The sequence below is a fragment of the Lepisosteus platostomus genome, chromosome 3 (assembly GCF_059453375.1).
Source record: "Lepisosteus platostomus isolate fLepPlt1 chromosome 3, fLepPlt1.hap1, whole genome shotgun sequence".
Classification (NCBI taxonomy): Eukaryota; Metazoa; Chordata; class Actinopteri; order Semionotiformes; family Lepisosteidae; genus Lepisosteus; species Lepisosteus platostomus.
The window spans coordinates 20570953-20589900 of NC_142613.1; the positions used below are offsets into that span (position 1 = coordinate 20570953).

The 18948-nt window shown below is 36.9% G+C and overlaps 1 protein-coding gene across 1 annotated transcript in view; it reads right to left on the reverse strand.

Moving 5' to 3' along the window:
• enah (ENAH actin regulator) overlaps positions 1–18948 on the reverse strand; it is a 116017-nt gene that overhangs the window by 31193 nt on the left and 65876 nt on the right. Inside the window, exon 4 of the mRNA XM_088623448.1 lies at positions 13858–13942. Within this exon, the coding sequence (XP_088479574.1) occupies positions 13858–13942 (85 nt within the window). The remainder of the gene's footprint in view (positions 1–13857; positions 13943–18948) is intronic.

Sequence of the window (18948 nt, forward strand, 5' to 3'; positions counted from 1 at the left end):
ATGGGCGCTTACAGGTACTCCACCACCACCAATCCGCAGCATCCACCTGGATGATGTGACGGCAGCCATAGTGCACCAGAACGCTCACCACACATCAGCTATCAGTGGGGAGGAGAGCAGAGTAATTTTGGCTATTATTCTACTTTTGAAATACAACAGTTAAAGCTACAACATGTTCAGAAGGTGGAACAAAAACACCAGAACAGTTCAAATTAGTCTTAAGTCAATGAACGGTTTGATTGTGTAACTGGGGACTTGGCTGTAACAAAAAGCAACAGGTGTGTGGGTCACCAAGACCCATTATTAATGTAGGAAACCATTATTATATAGCATTCTTTTTAAGCTCAGGAATGTGCCTGATTATTGTTCTCAAGACTGAGAATACTCCCTTTTTCCAAACACGCTGCCTAAATTTAAACACATCTTTCTACATCAGGTTTTACTTGTGCTCTTTACAATTTTAACAATCTTATATTCTTAATTTTTAACTATCCAGCACCTTGTGAAAGTAGTTACCCCCTTCAAGTGATGACTTATTTTGTTGAATTACACATGTACACATTTTTTGACAGAAATATTATAGTCAATACTTAAATGTGCATACACTGGAATGCCTAGCTAAAATTAATGAAAATTATAACAAGCAAAAAATGCTAAGAAAAATTAAACACAAATATGCTGAATGCATAAATATTCACACGAGTCGATATTTGGTGACTCGGCACCTTTGGGAGCAATTTAAGCTGTTAGCCTTTTTGGATAAGTCTTTACCAGCATGGTACACTTGGATAGTGCAATTTACAGGTATGCCTACTCTTAAACTTGATCAAATTGGTAGGCAGTAATTTTCAAGTCTTGCAACACATCAGATTCAAGCCAGGACTTTTGACTGCACCACTGAAAGACTTTTACTTTCTTCTTGTTAAGCCACTCTAGTGCAGCACTGGCCTTGTCTTTTGGATTAAGTTGCAAAAAAGTCCCAGTTTAAAATCTGTTCCAGACTGAACTCAGATTGCAAATTGGTCTTTTCTGACCACCAAAAGTTTTGCTACAAGTTTGCGCAAATCCTTTGTTATCCAACTCCACAGGGGATTTTTTTTTTCAGTAATGCTTTCTTTATTGTCACTCTGTCATAAATAACAGAGTAGGCATTTTCACCCATCTCAGCTGTGAGTGTTGTAGGTTTTTCAAGTGCACTACTGTGAGGCCAACAGTATCCCTAACAAGTTTCCTCCTTGCCCAGCTACTGAGTCTGGCGAGAGAGCAGATCCAGGCAGTTTCTGGGTGGTACAGTACTCTTTCTAGTTCTTAATTACAAACTTCAGCATGCTCAAATGGATATTTACACCGTTTGAAATCATTACATACAGTAGGCTCATCGCAGAATGAGAGTTTCTCCTTAATATAAGTTTATCTCTTGAGTTGTTTTGAAAGCTCCTTGATTTTCATGGCTGAATTGTTGCTTGAAATTCACTATCTGACTGAGGGACCACATAGACACGTGTATTTATTCTGAAATCAAGCAAATCACTATTATTGCACATTTACAGTAACTAACTGTGTGAGTTGTCATAGTAAGTGCATCAATAATTTAGGGTTATCGCAGCAAAGGGAGTGAACTCTTACACAATCAAAATTTTAAATTTTCGCAGCAGGCATTTACATTTCACCCACAGACGTGTTCAGTTCGTGGTTTAAGATTATGATTAAAAATATTCACTTTAAAAATTATTTGAAAGTAAACCAAATGGGACATCACTGAAGGGTTTAAATAATTTTGGAAAGCACTTTATATCCCATGTATCCCCTCTGCATAGAAGATGTAAATAATGCAATTTAATTCTAGTTCAGCTAATAAACTGTCCTTGTCCACAGTAAATATGTGCCAGATCTTTGTCTAATTTTGTTCCAAGTTGTTTTGAACATCCTATTGCCACATGTGCACTATGTACATATTCTGCTATTTTAACATGTTATTTTGACTGGTTTACTAAGCATACCAGGTAGTAGATCATTTACACAAATAAGGAATTGGTTCTCGTACAGAACCCTGTGGTACTCCACTAACTACATCACCCCAATTGGAGCTCCACCCTTTAACTTGTACTCTTTTCTATCTATTCTATCCATTAACCAGTTCTCAATCCAAAAATTGGCATTACCTTGAATGGCTTATCACCCTAATTGGAGAATTATGTGATTATTTTATGAGGAACTATTAAATTTGCACCAATATAAATTAATTTACAAACAGTACTTAAAATAGACAAGAAATAAACTGTATATGTATCATTGGACACTGCCATTGTGCAAACTCCTAAGTCACAAGCTCATGTTTTGCACCTTACAGTACATTAGGCTGTCATTCCTGCTCAGATTTTAACTGTTGTAACAGTCCGCATCATTATTTGACTAATTATAATTTTGAAATTTACAATTAAATCAAATAACAAGTGAAGCAATGTGGTTTCCCTTTAATGCCAATGTTAAAATGGATATGTTGTTACAACATCATGACAATTCAAATCTGATTTCCAACTGTATCAAAAAGTGCTATCAGAAGACATCTCCAATATATAACATTTCACAGGAAGAAATCAATGTAGAAATAGTTTAACATGTACAAGTATTGACACACTGTACACCTACTGACCCTGAATCAAAGTGTTTTTGACATTTTGGGAATTTTAACAAAATCTCTTCAAGATTATCTCCTTGAACTTTCTATTAGATTTTATTATAACCAAATTAAGTGGATAAAGTGTTACGGATGAAGTGTCATAGTACAGAAGTGTTTCTGAAATAATTTAAAATGTTTATTGTTTATTTTTTATAAGAGAATTGTATTTTTATGAAAAATTTTATTTTACTCCCCAGCCAAATACTGGAAAAAGGTACTATTGAATAATGTCTTACTCTATTTAAGCTCTGTTTTGTTGTGGTAATAAGCACTAATGATGGTCTTTATGTCCAAACACGATCAGTCGGCTGTACTTACTCGTCTTTTCCAGTGCTTATAGTTTTAAAGATCGCTCAGAAATTAAAGTCATTGTTGAATAATTTTCTATTAAGCACAACCTCAGTTGTTTCAAATTTCAGTATCATGAATTCTGGAGTCTGCACACTTGATAGCTTTGGAGAACAAGGACTTTGGGAGTTTGTGAGTCAGCACAAGGGTAATTATTGGATTTTGATATCATCCACTGTGAGACTGAGTTACATTGCACGATGAAGTTTAATATTAGCGCTGTTTCTTCATTTAACTCTCTCCCTCAAGACTCTTTAGCAAACACATAAATGTATTTGTTTGTTACAGACCTCACAAGTGCATGATAAAATTTATCAAGAGATATTTCAACGTGGTTTACCAAGAATCCACTCCAAACTTGCCTCCCTTTTCTCATATCCTACTGCTTTGATAGAATGGGATCCAACATCTTTACATCCTCTGTCTTGTACAATTAGAAGATGGAATTCATTGATATTATCCAGTAATTCCTGCCATTCCTATCATCTGGATCAATGGTCATTATTGAGCAATGACCTAAGCTCAAGTATTAGTGGTTTCCTGGCAGCCATCAGCATCCATTACAGTTGCTGTAGGAATGAGTCAGCAGCACTGGCTGGCCATGGCTAAGCATGCCTCTCTTGTAGGCCCTTGGGAGTTCATTAAGATATTTAGGCAGAGTAAACGCTGCGACACTGATGAAGCACAGGAGCTGCGAAAGCGTGCTGGCAGCACACACAGACGAATGACTCAGACATTCTCGGAGACTGTACTACTGACATGGCACGAGTGAGGTCAGCAGAAAAGACTGCCAGAAAAAAAAACAGACTAAAGCTAAATAAATGGAAGGTCATTGTATAGTATGAATAAGCTATTTAATTGTGCAAATCATTTAAAAATTGAAATGTGACTGCTTTATCTGTATTAGGGGATACTACAGTTAAATAAAAGCACCCACAGTGAAAGATACTTAATCTTAAATATAAAAAGCCAGTAGTGGAATATGGATATTGATAGTCTTGAATAACGCAGCCATTTTTATCAGAATGTCCACTCATAACAGCACCAATTTTTCACCAGGGAGTAATCATACTGGTAGTTTTTCACCCACATTTTAGGCACCTTGAAGATCACCCACAGTTCAGATGTAATCAAGCTCAACATGATTAACAGGTTTATGTCTTAACAGGTTTGCAAGTTAAAATGATGTTTAACGCCTTTTATCGCATTCAATCTTAGAGCACTATAGCAGCCCAAACACCTTACTGGCAGACAGAATTCCAGTTATTGTAAGTACAGGGTACAAATTAACAAGGACCTAGTAACAATACAAACCTTGCATCGTTCGAGGGTCCTACTTTAAGCAAGTTAGACATTCCTAAGTACGATTAGTAATCGGCAGTAATCAGCAAAAACATACTTCAGCAAATACTTAAAGCACTTAATTATATATGAAACTATATCTGCAAAATCACTTATTTAATGACCAAGGCACACTGATCTGTTATTCATCTACAATTAATATCAAATTGGCCTTCTAAGATGCAATTGCTTTATCAATGTGTTAAGAAGGAATATCACCAGATAGAAATGACCAGTTCAACTGTACTGCTGTGAAAAACATTTTGCATGAAGCCTAGTACAAAACTTTTCTTACTTTTCTGCCTCGGGTAATTGAATACAATTCCCTACATTTCATTTGACTCACAATAAAATGTTAAACTCGGTGAGAAACTCCAGGATCCCTGTAGTAGTTAAAATGTCAGTATCCTATCCATGCAGAAAGGAACAAAGCTTTGTGATGGAAACTTAGGACATGCTCTTTTCAAGCTTAAGCAACTGGCAACCATTCCCTTCTGCTAAATCTCTGCCACAAAGGCAGTAACGAGCCAGAAGTGTATTGAATTCATATCAGTGGATGACATCAACCATAAAATATTCCACTTTCATTGACTGCTATAGCTAAATATGGATGTAGGCTGGAGGAGTAACTGTGAGTAGAGGGCTTACTGCCAATTCCATTACATTTACAAAACATACTTTTGAAAAGAAATCACAGCCCTGTATTAAAGCAGATAATGGCAGATTTGGACTGATATCCTTATAAGGAACAAGCGCACCACAGACTGCATCATACAACAAAAAAAGTTACACCGTAATGCTAAATCTGTACACTGCCTTAAAAAGCTTGTGTTGGTAAAACATCCTCTGGTCCAGATCTACTGTATTCGTGGGGCCCTTGCCACAGGAAATTACTTTTCCCACCTGTGATTCCACCCACGTTTAAAGAGAAATTATTTTGCTGACCTCTGTATGTCCTCGTGAAGAATTTGATTTACACCACATAATTCATCTGTCAAGAAGATCAACACTGGGAGATGCTTATGCTGAACTGATTAGGAAATGTGTAGCAGGTGTCCCTTCCCCTTGAATTTATCACCAATAAACTTGCAAAGCTTAACCGATAATGCGTTACATATTCTGAAGTTCAGTGGGTCCGATACAGTACATGGGACCACACAAACTACATCAAAGGTAACAGAATAAACTCCTGAATAACATTGTGATTGATGCTGAATTAACAAATCATCCACCACATGTGATTAGATCGACCTCCACCACGTTCCAATATATTGTTGGTGAATTTTAATTTTGAATAACGTCTTAAAAGCAGGTCCCTTTCCTTTAGCTTTTAGACAAGGTTCAGCATTAGCTGCTGTCCTGATAACTTTTATTTCAGGATTGGGAATCAGGACTGTGGTTAATGACAGATGAACACCTGTGTCTGAATTAAGCTGCTCGGGTTCTGGAATCTTGGTATACTCAAAGCTGTTGCCAGACTGAGGAGCAATTATAAAATCAATGGTTTGCACAAGATCCAGTGAGTAGTTGTCAATAGTACTGCAAGTGGACTCAAGGGTCAGGATGAGTAGGTGACAGCTGCATAATGCAACAATCACATTTATTTTATTAGCATGATCATCAGCATTGTTCCATCGTTTTATTTTACTGTGTCTTGAGAAAAAACATAAAAAAAGAAGCAGGTAGAAGTCAATTAAATTTAAAGCTACAGTATAAAAGTGAGTTTTGAGGTGGACAATGGAAGATCTGATATGGGCTGGAGATCATTCTAGGGTCTTGAAGCAGCAGAACGGACAGGGTACTCTCCCAGTGCTCGGATCCTATTATTGGGAATAGAAAGAAGGCCTGTCTAAAATCAAGAACATGAGGTTCATTGATGTAGCCAGGAAGCAAACTGTTCAAGCCCTTCAAGGTGAGCAACAGTATTCTGAATCATATTCTGAAATGTGGGAGCTCTGCAGAGACACTATAACAGATTATATGTACTTGTGCTTTTGAGCTTTGGTTAAAATCTGAGAAACTGAGTTGCAGCATGTTGCAGAAGTTAAGAATATCAAGAAATCAAGATTATGAAGAATCACTCTGATCACCATCTGCCATCGAAATGGCAGCTAAGACTGCCATTCACTGATGAATCAAGATTAAACATATCCAACAATTACTAATGTGCTTGCATATGGAAAAGCCAAGCAAGTTCCATTGCTCAATTCAAAATCAAGAACAAGGAAAGGTTATTTGAGGGTTATAGCTGGCCATGGGGTTTTGTTTGTGCCAGCCATTGCCATACTACTCAAATGGATTTGCAGGAGTGTGAAACTACAGAGGTTATAGGCTTAGTTAAAAGTGCTAACCATCAATCCTTAATGGCACATTTGACTCCTTCAAGGTCACACTGGTAATCATACACATGAGAATAAAAAAAGCTTTATTTTGGAGGTGATGAGCCACTGGACATTATCCTTCAAGCCTGATTAAAAGACTTCCCCATACAGAAATTACACCCATGTGGACCAAACATCTAATACATCTCATTCAGAGAGATAGATGTAATCAAACTCAAATAATGTCAGTTTTTATAGTTTTTGATTCGATGTTATGAAAGCATTATGGAAAATCTGGATCACCAAGGTGCCTGTATAACATTGCATCTAACAGCCATTTTTGTAGGTTTTAAAGGGAATGCAGGGGCACAGAGCTATCCACACAGGCACACAGGTTCATTCCACAAAGTGCAGTACCTCAATAAATAAAAAAACAACAACAATTATATTTATAAAGCTCTTAAAGTTACTTGACTCCAGTCTCTTTAAAGAACTGGTAATACCATAAGCTTTTGTTTTCTCCATATGGCAGTTTATGATTCAATACGGTTAGAGGAGTCAACACAAAGTCAACAAAAAGACATATTAAAGATAACACACAGGGAGAGCCTTTCTGCTTGCTTGAGTTTTTGCTGGGCTGTGGAATCTTCACAATTACTGAAGCATAGATGTCCTATTTCCAGGTAGATGCGGACAATGTCTGCAATCCTTATATATTTATGGGTGCAAAACGTGTCTTTCTACCAAGCACATCAGAATGTACTGTAGAATATTTATCAGAATATAAGTGCACACTTATGTCCTTACAGATCAGATTCCCCTTTTCTTCCTCTTTCCCTGGATCAAAACATGTGATGCACGTTGTGCAAATGGGTGCAAGAATTAGCCCCGGTTTACAGACCTCTAATCCATAACACAAAAGTACAGCATGTAGCCATTTCTAGAAGGAATAGCCACCCATGAACTGAGTAGAGTGGCAGCTATTTTCAGATCTAATACACCAGCTCTCAACTTCCATAAGTGCTTTACATTATTTCTTTACAGAGAAGGTTGAAGTAGTCCTTCAGACTGACTCTGTCAATACCTCTGAGAATTTCTTAACACTTACATCAAATCCTATTACAATCTCCTCTCCTCAAGACAAAATAAGTTTTGTTTCTTTAAACTGTCTGTGGAAGATTACTTTTGAGCCTGGGATTTATTCTGGTCTCACTTCTTTAAAGCTCTTTCAGGGGCAGAAATCTGGTTTTCGCAAAAAGGATGCCCAAATCCAAACAACTGAGTGAAGTCAACCCAATGCACTTGAACAATTATATCATTAGCGGTTTTCAAACTCAGTACCACCCATTAGAACCAAAAAAGCCAGCATGTATGACATCATCAAAATGACACAGAGACACTTCAGAGAAAGTATGGACCTATAACCGTAACATGTGAAGAACTACTGTATGTCTGATCATGAAAAAAAGTAATTTTTGTATTTCATTTCCTGCTGTAAAGTGTTTTCTGCAGTTTATACCCTATTTCTAACTGTTTCTAGCTCCTTTTAAACTTTTCTCTGCTGCTTTAAGATTAATCTGTAATGAGAGGGGATGTTTCTACAGCCTCAACATGTTATTTAGCTTCTTTTTGAACACTTGGGTAAAAAAAACATCTTAAGTCTGGCTCACACACAAATTTCAGTGTGTAAACCACCTCTTCTTACTGGTATTATAAAAAAAAGTACAGCACAAAACTGCATTTGTGTCAGTGTACACCAACCATAATTATTTTAAAAAGCCAAAGGGATTCCAGACCAAACTATCAACACAATGTTATCAATGCAACAAACATGCACAAAACAAAAAAAAAAGATGTGCTTCATCTTTGCTGGAGAAATAAACACGGATGTTTTTATTGCGGTTTTTCATCTTCACTTAGATCTTGTTAGGTTTACAAACAGTACCAAAATCCTGGGGCTTCAAGGTGGCTGTACATCTTGCATTTTACCGCAAGGGTTTTGCTCAAGATCAAGAATCTCCACTGCCTGGCAGATACAGAAATGAGCCCAACACGTGCACCTTTTCCTGTGCTTTCTTCTGGAGTCATGACTTGTATGGATGTCTATTAAGCTACACCCACTACAGCACTTCACTATAGGCATGACTCTTCACACAAGCTGCGCTGACATGTCTACACCCCCTCTCAACTGTCTCACAAAGCAGTTCAGGCTGCTTATAAAATATACACAGACTGTGCTACTGAACACTAGTCACACAATGCAACATGTAGCTTCAGTGCTGCTTTGGGGCCTTGCAAACGTCTTCCTTTGTTGTTTGCTCTCAAAGAACTAGAAAACACTTATCCGTCACAGATATATTGACATCAATATTTTGACGAGTGGTTTCTTGACCTGGCATCATTTTTCACTAGGTTTCAATTTGTATGCTCTACAGCTGGGTTTCATTCACCTTTTATTATTTGCTAGAGTAAACAATAAAGGCTGCCATTTTTAAGACCTTTATTTTCTTTATCCTTTAGAGCGATTTTGAATGACAGACACCCCCTATATAGCTTTTTCAGTGTTACCATTCATTCTCTGAGTTTTTTCATACTGTTTTGTGTTGGGGTATTCTAGTTATACCAATATGGAATGTGAAATAGCCAATTAACATCCAGTACCATTTAGCCAATACTGTCCAGGAAACAAAGAGGGCAGCTTGCTAAGGCCACCTGCTTAGTGACCCCCTATGTGTGGAAAGCTATGCAGCTTGTAGTGCCGTAGGTCAGGTTGAGGGACTGTGTAGTGACCACTGCATCTATCCAAAAATAGGAAGGCTGTTGCTGACAAAGACTGCAGCCTTTAAATGGCTTACGAGGTCAGATGCCAGAAAAAGAAAATGGGTGAAGACCATTCCTAAGCCAAAATCCCAAATCTCATCTTTTGGAAAGCGAGGTACAATTATGCAGAAACCTCTGTGGAACATACCCAAACCAAGCTACAAGATAGCAAGCTAAGAGGTGGAAAGACTAGCTTACTACAGCAGAAGCAGGGTTGGCAACAAACGTTACTCAGATCTTTCACATCCACTGGAGGGAAAAAGACACTGTAGGCAGGTTCCACCATCCTATAGATCCAAAGCACCAGCAACTCTACTGTTTGAGGACTGAACTATAACAAGTATTTGCTAAGAACAGTAGAGACTGGAAGTAAATTAAGGCAGAGGGTTGTATTTTTTATATTTAAGTAAAGATTAGTTTTTTGGGTCAGTCAAGCAGAGCTTGTATCTATGGAATGCCTATATCCTGTATGTTGTTTAGAGAAACAGTTCACACAAATTGGCATCAGTTTTAGAGAGCAGACTGGCCTCTGGGGGCTTTCTGATTGTACAGGAAGGTGATGCTGGTTCCTAAGATGCTTATGTGTACAAAGGTTGGTCCATACTTGAGAGGATAAGTGAGGGTTTCAACTTTAATTGTAAAAGGCCTGGAATCAGGGACTCGCAGGCTTATACATAATTTGAAAATAGTGTTTGTAATAAAATAAAGATTTTTTTAAAACCATGACTACACTGAACCCCTCAGTGTAACAGTGTCCACGAGACTGAGTACGAATGGTATATGGTGGTGCAGTAGTGTTTGAGACAATATTGTAAGAGTTACCACAGAATTTGGTGGACTGCGAATGACCACTCAGTTTTCCCTTTTTTCCCTTTGACAGATCCATTGATCTTTTTCATGGATATTCAAATCAGCATTTGACAGTCCCATATTGGAGAATTGTTTGATGTGTTTAGATTAAGAACTTGCTAATGGATTAAAAACAGTGTACTAAGAGATCAAATGATCAAAATGGTGGTGAAATGACTACCAGAATACCACAGGGATTTGAACTGAAACTCCCGGATTTTTTTCTCAATGATTTAGATTTTGGTACAATTACCAAACTAGTCATGTTTAGTAGAATGATAACAGGTGTAATTGGAAACGCTGGTGACATTTCACGGTATGTTTTAAAAAATCAAATAGGTTAAAAAGCAAAAGGATTAAATACCAGAGAAAACCTCTAACACTGCTAAATGTAGATGAGTGTAGAGTGTAACATGAGAGTGTAGAGTGTACCTGAAAACAAGTTAAAAATATAAAATGGCAAACAGTGAGCTTGAAGAAGCTGCTCATGAAAAAGAAAATACATCATGATCTTGATAATAAAATATTATACAGAATATTTTATTATCAATATTTATTATCATGCTATTCTTGTTATTCTGTAAATATTATACAGAATAACAAGAATAGCATTAAATATTGAAAACAAGGAATTTTATATTAAAACTGTGTTACTAAGACCTCTTTCAGAGAATTGGGTATGACTTTACTCAAGCCAATACAAAATAGATGTTGCTGTTCTGCAGTCCAAAGAAGAAAAACCAGATCCATTTCTGGTCTTAAAGGAATATCCTTCTCTGATGTTAAACTTTTTTTTAGTCTTCAAAAAAGTTAAGACTATGAGAGCACCTGATTCAAGCACTGTCTTCAAAATCCTCAAAGGTGCCAAGAAACTCAAGCCTTCTTCAGAATCGGTGAAAAACAAACCAAAGGATTCAAGTGGAAACTAGAGGGGTGTGTTATTAAAAATTAGAATGCAACTATTTTTATGCAAAGGGTTATGGAATAAAAACTCCACCAAATGCTTCCCAGCAATGTTGCCAAAGGTGATATCATTGCTTTTTTAAAGAAATGTCAGAAAGAGAACCTCGAATCAATTAGCTACAAGTTACCCACTCAATTTCTGTTTTCATGCATGACCCACACTGTCTAAATCCGAACTAACTAACCCAGTCAAAAATGACCAATGATGTTGCACAGACTTAAATTAGTGTCATAGAAATCAGGAGGTTCAAACCGTGTTTCGCATTTTTACTGACCGAGCTATGTAGCAGGCCCAAGACCCCTCCTCTTTCAGTTTTAATTAATAAGATTCACCTTATGAACTTCTTTGCATGTAGATCAATGTTCATGTGCAGCAATTAATAAAAAATGTTGCTGCACCATAATTCAGTCGACAGTCAAAAAGCATTCACATATTAGTCTAATGGGAACCATGACACACTTAAATGGGTAGTGTATTTAACCACAGTTCAAATTATAACTAATCAAAAAGGTCAGTCACACCACTACAGGATGTAATTTCAGTTACAAATTTATTTAATTGAAACTATTGCACCTAATTTGGAGCTCAACATATGGAACCGTTGCTCTACTCATATAATAAGTGTCCGTTGGATTAAAAGGTCACTCGTCACTGGAACATTAATAGAAAATGCTGCAACTACACACAACAGATACCTCCAGAAATGGCGTTTTGTTTTCTTTCTGATTGGCGTGTCCTTTACAAACCTTTCCAGAAAGATCATTAGTGATTTAAATGCCGGTTTTTAATTTCATGTTCTGAACAATAAATTAAAGAGACGGGAATTAATCGCATTAGTCACTGCTTTCTCATATCTGATCAAGGCCTGAAGGACTATCCAAACTCCTACAGGTGGCTGGTTCCCTGCTCTCTTTGCTGTTCAGCTCACTTTGCTGCAATAAGGAGCTATAAGCAGTACCCATATAGGGAACGTATGCCACCGTACCCAAAAATGTACTTCCAGGTTCAACTAGATACCAGGGGGTGGAAGAGTCTGGTAGCCTGCGTTCTTGTATCTTAATAGTCACCTTATCATTAAACAAAGATAATAAAACACACTTTCGAAGACTGTAATGTTTCACTTTTATATAGGCACATTTTTATGCTTAAATAAATTAAAATTTGGGATCCTGTGTTTGGATCTGATAGACCCAATTTGACTACAGGTAAAATTTACTGAACTGAACTTTACTAAGTGATGGGGCGTTGCAACATGCTTGAACCTAAGTGAACATGAAATCAATTGCAGGAAATTCTCAAATTCCACCATTTTTCTATTCACAGAGACGGGACATATAGCAAGGTGGAAGGACTGAGTTGTATTTGTGCTTGATTAAGAATAATATGGCATTGTGACAAGGACAGCAGTGAACTCATCATTAGCGTAATATAAATGCTAAAAAATTCACAAAGCCATGGAATGTGCTAATCACACAAATTACTATAGTGTAATGCAGTATAGCACTTTAAAAGAGGCATGTAATTCAGTGCCCTAATCAATCTTATCAGTACCAGTAACCTCTCAAGATGCATAGTACATTTTATCTTCTGGTCTCCTGAGATCTCAGGCAGACAAAATTAGAATAATTCCACCATTTAAATTGCAATGATGCATCCTGTACGTTGCAGACGGTAAGCGCACAAACAGCCTAAAGACCCTGTACATAACCTTGTACTCTGCAAAAGGCACCCTGTCATTTTCATATTTTCTGATTTAAATACGACTCGAAATTAAAAGAAGTCTTGTTCAAGGATACAAAACAGCTTTTGAAAAATGTCCTTTGAAATGCCTCACTGTATTGTAAAATGTAAGAGGAAGAGGTAATTAAAAACAATAAATCAGACTGTTTTTCTTTACTGGTGTCATCAGCCTGGTTAAACTGAAGATTTAGCCTCATAGCCGCATAATCTATTAGATAAGGATAGGTATTTCATTATTATATTAAAAATACTGGAATCAATTTTCATTTTAGAACTGCCAATTATCAATATGCCTCAGTACTACAATTGAGCACAGAAGACACGACATGCAATCCCCTATAGAAAAAAGCAGTCATCAACTACTTCTTGCTCTAAAAATGAAAGAATATACAAACATGTACCATATGGTCTCAAGTAGTTTTCTTGGAGTCTATACTTGACAGTGGGAAAAGAATCCATAAATATTCATCAATAACATTAACCGATGACTAGGAGCACTGTATGGCTCCCAATAATATTACTCATGGGTGTCACATAGCGTTACAAAATCTCATTTGCAGCTTATTTTCTACAACTGCCATCAGAAATTCATGAAATTACATTCAAAATTCCTGAGAGGTGTTTAAGTACAGTACAGGTTCACTACATAATCACTTTTCTAAAGTCAGTCACCATACATAAATCAAAGCCAAGTTTAGGGATACCAACAATTTTAGATCATGTCAATGTTCATGTGAATTTAACTCTGATCCTGATTAACTCTGATCCTGGGGATTTTCGAACTTGGAGCTTACCTTCTTTGAATTTCCAGCTCCTCCTGCGTCGGCCCATTTTGAACTTGAGGGGACAACTGAGGGTTCTGTCTTGGCAATGTGGGACCTACGGACAAACAAAAGATCTTTTCAAGCTTCTTTTAACTGAAAGATTTATTTATACAGGAAATGACATGAACCAGTCACATTGTAACAAAACACTATGAACATTTCCTTTTAGTTCACAGCTCACATACAGCTTTTATGTTGTTTGTAGAAGTCCGAAGCACCTGTTTTGAAAGTTCCAGTTCAATAATTTCTTTACAATTAAATTACAGGATGGAATAAGCATTACTGAAATATAAGATTCCTGAATAAATTATGTTGGAAAATTCTCCCTAAAGGCATTAATGAGACACAGGAAAAAATAACTTTGTGATTTAATTAAATCACTGTGTTCCTTGTAAAATGAATTACTCTTTAACCACTTCCCGACTTTTGGACAACAAAGCCTACAGTACTCGTCTCTATTTCCACTACCACTTTAGAGCCTATAAAATGTGTCCGCATTAGAAAAGTGGTTTCTAAGAAATAGCTAAAAATGATAAAAGACAGAGTACAATTATAAAGGCCAGGGTGGAGTCACTTAATACATAGCTGACATCTAAGTTTTCTTATCAATGTCATCACCACTTTTTTTTCCCTCACTTAAACTACACAAACCCAAACCAGTTCTTAACTGGAAAATTGGAAAAATAAATCTCATGCATCAGAAATTGAGACTGGGGCCCTTTTGATACTAACTATTTTTACGTTCAAAATCTCCACATTTGTAAGCACATGCAAGGAAAAGCACAGGTAATTAACTTCATTATACAGTTTACGTTTTATGTACATGTACCTGTATATATGGCTATTGTTTGGGGAGTGGTTTCAGGAATACAGTTGATACTGTTGGGGTGAGGCTACAGAAGAGTAATATTCCCATGTTTGCCATGGTATACAACAGTGATTCCAACAACGACTCTTCCGTTTTATAAACTTCAAACGTAGCATTATTTTGGCACTTAAGTAAGAAAGTAACAGTGGGACACTCAATTATAAAGTATTTTGAGAATTGTGAAGTCTCAGTAAATATCGGGGTTAGGCTGTCTGAGAAAGTAACCTGTCTTCCTAGGCTTCTAACAGAGGAAAAATAAGATTGATTCGTCTATAGAAATGCCTAACATCTTAAATTGAGAGTACATCTGCGATATTGGAGAGTGATGAAGGCAAAAAAACAAACAAAAGGGCAGCTTGCATCAGGGGGTGTAAAAACCCAGTTTGTCACAGCAGACCAACCGATCAGATGGTGTTCTTCTGAATAAGAAACAAAGCCATACCAGGCTCCAGTCTGCATTTAAGTAAACTGAAAAATCTGGACTGGAATTCCACTAGTACAAAACAAATGAGCGCATGATTGAGAAAATTATTTACAGCAGTGCTCAGGACATGCTTAACACTTGAATGGAGAGAAATATGAAGAAATGTTTTGTCTAGGTTGTGATATTTGATGTAATATTTTTCCATTACCGATATGAAGTGCCTCTATTATTGACTTTCAGTTTCTGTAATCCATATGTACATCTGGCTCTTGTAACCTTATCAGCTGGCATAGCTTGGCAAATTACTCCAAATGTTAACCATTAGGTGTCCTTGTATCCTAGTGTCTTAGTAGATTACAATAAATCTATGTAAACTTAATCCTGTTACAGTGTTCTTCCAAGTTCAGACTGTAATACTATCCTAACGGCTAGGGCCAACTTTATTCACAAAGTTCAATATTCTGTTAAAATGTGGTTTTTATTTTGTTCTGGAATTGTGCATTTACTGTACATCACTGGTGCAAGACATCAAATGGCCATTTCGCCCATTAAGAGAGCCTGAGCACACATACAGTGTAAAACAGATTTATGGTGCAATGTACTGTAAGACAATTTAACAAACTGATCAATGATCCTCAAAGTGGTATGAACATTTCAATGGTGCAAATTCAAATCTTCATGTTCCATCTTCAAAATCAAATGCCAAAATGAATTAGGGAAACATGCTGAGTCTAGTGGATATTTTTTTCAATTTTTACAGAACACATCTTCAGCAAGTTTAAACTAGTAATCTTTTTTGCTATGCAGGATAATGGCCCTCAGCTTTTGAAAGGACAAGAACACATTCTGAAAGTCATTTTGGATCATTTACAGTACAAGAACACATGCTCTTGTAAAGAGATTCCAGGAAACACACTGTGTGCACTGAAGGACGGCTTCTGACAGTAAAAGCTAGTTTGACAGCAAAGAATGACGCTTTCTGACAGCGTCCAATATGAGACGTGATGAAGGCGATGCTGACTGGCCATTTGGAATACACAAAGGATCTCAGCTTTACTGGAAAGTAAGAACAAGAATCGCAGCCAAACTCTTCTCTAATTCCTAAAACCTGTACATGCATTTGTATTTTGTGATTGTTTTCCTCACATTTGATTCAATGAAAATTTCCCGGAAAGTATGTTAGTTACCCACAGTACTTCAAACATTTCTCTATTATTCTGATGCATTCCATACACCCGCCCAAATTATTTCCTCATGCCCCATAACCAGTACACAAATTGATAAAGCAAAACAAGGGAATCAGGAGTGATCATTCTTCACTGGAGGAGAGTGAGGCTTGTTCGTGGAGTCCTTTTAATGATTCGTTCTTCCAGTTGAGAGAACATGTCAAGCACTAAACGTTCGTGTCCTACAAGGGGTGGTTTTAGACATTTTATTACTTTATTACTCTTTTTCTCCTCCCCACCAATAGCTGATGTCTAATAACTTTGTACTTTAATGTAATGGTTTCTATATGTTATGCTTTAATGTTATGGTTTCTCAAAGTTGACTTGTTTTGAACAAAGCTGAAATAAATATGACATGGAAAAAGGGATAATGAGATCCTTATGCCAAGAGAGAAACTAACTGAAATCATGTGTGAGGGAGTCAAAGCTTTTGTTTTTCCAAATGTAATTAAAGGAAAACCTTACAACTTGAAGCTTAAGGTTCTGAAAAAAGAGCAGAAGGATGTACATCTTAATATATATGGCACACACCCTCAAAGTTTCAGTTTCAGCACTTTTTGATTCAAAATCATATTGGGAAGGTTTTCAGTTCCACCCTGAATACACATACACACTATTTTCCTACTCTACAGTAATCAAGACAGGATTTACCAATTACAGCCTCATCTACACATTTTGTAACACATGATACAAATGTTGCAAGAAAGTCAGACATGCACATAAAAACAGACCAAGTGTCATGCACACTACCTCAAAACCTAGGAGTGCAGTCCAGTCTTCAAATGATGCAACATTTGCAAGATTACATAAGGCAAGGGACTTCAGTAGACCAAAACATTTGTTTTCCATGTAAACAGCAATACAGTATAACGCACATGATAATCCCAGTAGCATTCTACCGGAAAGACTCCGGAACTTAACAGCAGAACAGTCTGTGTTGCGTAACTGTTCAGGCTTTACAATACTCAGAAAACCTTCACTTAGCAGTATTATACACAACAGTAAAGTTGGGAGATGTATTTGCTATAAACTAAAATCTGCTACCCAATTTATTTTAATCCAATATGTATATATATAGCCTATAGTTCAATATAGCCTGAAAAATATTTTTTTTCTTCATTTAATGATCGATACTTTTAACTGCAATGAAAAATAATCCTTCACTTTTGCTTTTGAAAAACACATTCATATTACACTGCTGTGAGCCATAAAACAGTTTTGAAGGGCTTCCTTATTTCACCACAGCACAAAACTGATACCACAAACAGAATAGCTAGCTAGGAGAGCATTACCTCCTGCTAATGGTTTCCAAATGTGGGACACTTAATGTTCTTCTACTTCTTGATTTAAGTGCAGCCTAAGATGCTGTCAATAATGGGATTTTAATGGGTCTCATGGAAAACTATATTACTGCTTATCCACCTTGGTTTGGTTCCTATTTGGCTCGTGGAAAGTACAGTGACTTGTATATTTTGACGGGTTTGAATCTGATGATGTCCCAGCTACTGAGGGTGATCCGAAGGGTTCTTTGCCAAGATCTTTACATGTTGCCACATGGAAAGATTATGCACAATCACAGACTTTGGTTTTACTGTTATGCAAATAACACATAAGAGTTATTTACACATTCGTTACTGTAGAACTTTTCTTGAACGTTCAAGAAACATGGTGCAAAATTGTGGCCCAGATTGTGAATCCTTTTTTGACCATTCAAATCATGTTTTGACTTTTTGACATGTACAACTTGCAAGCTTATGACCTACACAGATGCTGTTGGCAATGGCCTAGGTTGCATCAGATCCCAGAGCATCAGGAGAAAGTACAAGCATTTGTCTATCCCAATACAACAAGTCCCACACTCGGCAAGAACGTCTAGCTGTTGTCTATGGTGTGACTACATTGAGGGTAGGTCTTTAAATGGTGCTGACTGACCATTTGTCACCACAGTTTTAACACCACAACCTAATTCAGACAGGCATTACACCTGTAGGAATTCAGTTTCACTGTTGCATTTTGGAAAGGCAAGGCAAATGAATCTCCAGATGCTTTGCCATAACAGCTTTTGGTGGCATCTGAAAATATGCCTGTAGGTGTTGAAAAGGAGGCTAATGTAAAAATACCCAAGAAACACTAATTCAGCATCAAATATTTTGTAAGTAAATTAGAAAGATGAGGATCCAGAAGAAGTCTATTACAGATTTTTTGGAGGAAATTCAAGCTGGTACTATATCTTCATGTCAGCAGAAATCAACACACACCATTATGAAGGATAAACTCTACAGATTGGTGCAGAAGCCTAATACCCTCCACTAGAATATTTTTGCTGTTTTGTGAAGGGAATTTTTACATGTTTACAATCACCACCCATTGAGAAACATTTAGAAAGATACATAACACTACATTTTTTCTACAGAGTACTTATGGGCTTGGCAACTGGAAGGACGTGGCTAGATACTGTATGCGCACGCGGTTTGGCTTGTCAAACAGTGAAACTAGTATATATTCTACTTGAGAGACCAATTCAATAATGACCATTGCTCAGC